Source organism: Dreissena polymorpha, chromosome 14 (genome assembly GCF_020536995.1).
Source record: "Dreissena polymorpha isolate Duluth1 chromosome 14, UMN_Dpol_1.0, whole genome shotgun sequence".
Classification (NCBI taxonomy): Eukaryota; Metazoa; Mollusca; class Bivalvia; order Myida; family Dreissenidae; genus Dreissena; species Dreissena polymorpha.
Genome location: NC_068368.1, coordinates 65956972 through 65959297, shown reverse-complemented (window position 1 = coordinate 65959297; position 2326 = coordinate 65956972). Strand labels below are relative to the sequence as shown.

The following is a 2326-nucleotide window of genomic DNA, read 5'->3' as shown; positions in this document are numbered from 1 at the left end:
GAGCTGGAAACCGTGTTAGGCATGCTATCGTATGTGTCTAAGTTCATCCCAAATCTCAGTGAGTTGAATGCACCACTGCGCGATATGAAAAGGCTAGAAACGTGGAGCTGGGGTGACGAAGCGAAGCGCGCGTTCAATAAAATAAAAGAAGCTCTTGTTTCAACAAAAGTACTTCAGTACTACGACTTGAAAAAACCTGTCACACTCACAGTAGACGCATCAATGAGAGGCCTGGGAGCCGCGATAATCCAACAGGACCGTGTTGTGGCATATGCGTCACGTGCGCTCACACCGACAGAGCAACGGTACGCTCAGATCGAAAAAGAAATGCTAGCCGTTGTATATGGCTGTGAAAATTCCACAAACTGCTATATGGCCGAGATACTTTCCTAGTGGAATCTGATCACAAACCGTTGGAGTCGATTCTAAAGAAAGAAATACATAAAGCTCCGCTAAGGATTCAACGAATGATTTTGAAGCTTCAACCGTATGACTTCAACCTCGTGCACAAAAGCGGCAAGGACATGGGTCTAGCAGACTGCCTCAGCAGATTACCGTTAGAAAATCAAGATGAGAAAACTATCGATGAAGAGTTGATGGTTTTGAAGCTCGAAACGTTGTCGTGTTCAAACCATGACAAAATTGCACGCGCAACGCAAGCGGATGAACAATTCCAAGTACTGGCAAAGGTTATCATTCGAGGATGGCCAGAAACGAAGTGCGAAGTTCCAGTTGAAGCCGTTCCATTTTGGGATTACCGCGATGAAATATCAATTTACAATGGAGTTCTGTACCGAGGGGAACGCGTGTGTATCCCGAAAGAAATGAGAACAGAAACGTTGAAAGCGATACATAAGTCGCATTTAGGGGTAGTAAACTGTAAAAAGAGGGCGAGAGAGTTAGTATTTTGGCCCGGCATGAACAAACAAATTGAAGATCTTATTGGCAAGTGTAGTGCGTGTTTAATGCATCGCAAGATGAGCCAAAAGGAGCCAATGATTATCCAACCAGTACCTGAGCTACCCTGGAGCAAAGTTGGAATGGACTTATGCGAACTAGAGGGTAACAATTACCTAATCATTGTAGACTACTTCTCCAACTTCATTGAAGTAGCACCATTGCAAAGAGACACTCGAACGAGCACCATCTTAAAACACATCAAGCAAAACGTGGCTCGTTATGGAATCATGGACTCAATCATCTCGGACAACGGTCCACAGTTCATCAGTGCTGAATTCCGAGAATTCATCGAAAAATATGGCATCACCCATATTAAGTCGTCGCCTTTGCACCAACAAACAAACGGCCTTGCTGAAAAGGCTGTACAAATCGTTAAAAATCTAATTAAAAAGTGTAGCGAAACAGGGGACGACATCTACTTAGCCCTGTTAGAACTAAGAAACACACCACGCGATAACATCGGATCACCGATGCAACGTTTGATGGGTCGACGCGCAAAAACACTAATACCTATGAAACAAACATTGCGACAACCAGAAACAACCAGTGAAAATGTCGCACCGAAGTTGTTAGAATTTCGTGAAAAGCAAAAATTCTACTACGACCAACACGCGAAGAGCAAGGACAATCTTCAGCCAGAGGACGCAGTAAGAATTAAAACCCCATCTGGCTGGAAACCGGCAGAGTATGTGAAACCGTCCGAATACCCGCGATCACATATCGTTAAGGCAGGCGAATCGGGGCGCGAATATCGCCGAAACACGGACATGCTAATGAAAACCAAGGAAAAACCACACATTATCACCACAAACAATGACGTGTACATACCGACACCCACAGCGCCAACAGAGACGGTAGCAGAACAACCATCAACAACTCCAAATCACGAAAACAGTGCTAGTGTGAGATCGAGCGAAACTCGAGACAAACCGGGGAAAGAGAGTGTACAAGACACTGTTAGAAAGAAAACGAGGTCAGGAAGAGAAGTTCACAAACCGATACGGTTAAATGACTATGTGTAAGATGTGAAGTGCAAAACATGTGTCATATGACTGCCTTATTGTAGTGCAAAATAAACTTATTAATAAACTGTTTAATAACTATCATTCGGTAATATTGGTATTTGTATATGTAAGATGTATTGTGGTAGTAAATGCATAATGTTCTTGAAACTTTACTATCATAACGAGTAAGGAACAGTTTGTACATATTTATTTTTATCATATCAAACTGTTGGTTAAGGTTTAAAGATTCAGTGCCTTCAGCGCTTTGATTTTTCTTCTAACAACAAAATGTTCATGAAATTTTCTTCTCACAAAAATCCAATATTAATTATTTTTGGGTGTATCTACTTTCTAGCTTGTTT

General features: G+C 42.1%; 1 protein-coding gene across 1 annotated transcript; it reads left to right on the top strand.

The window, feature by feature from the left end:
• The first annotated feature begins 467 nt into the window (after window positions 1-467).
• On the top strand, window positions 468-1982 carry LOC127857442 (uncharacterized protein K02A2.6-like). The gene has a single exon (XM_052393837.1). The coding sequence runs from the start codon at window positions 468-470 to the stop codon at window positions 1980-1982; it is 1515 nt and encodes a 504-aa protein (XP_052249797.1).
• The last annotated feature ends 344 nt before the right edge of the window (window positions 1983-2326 follow it).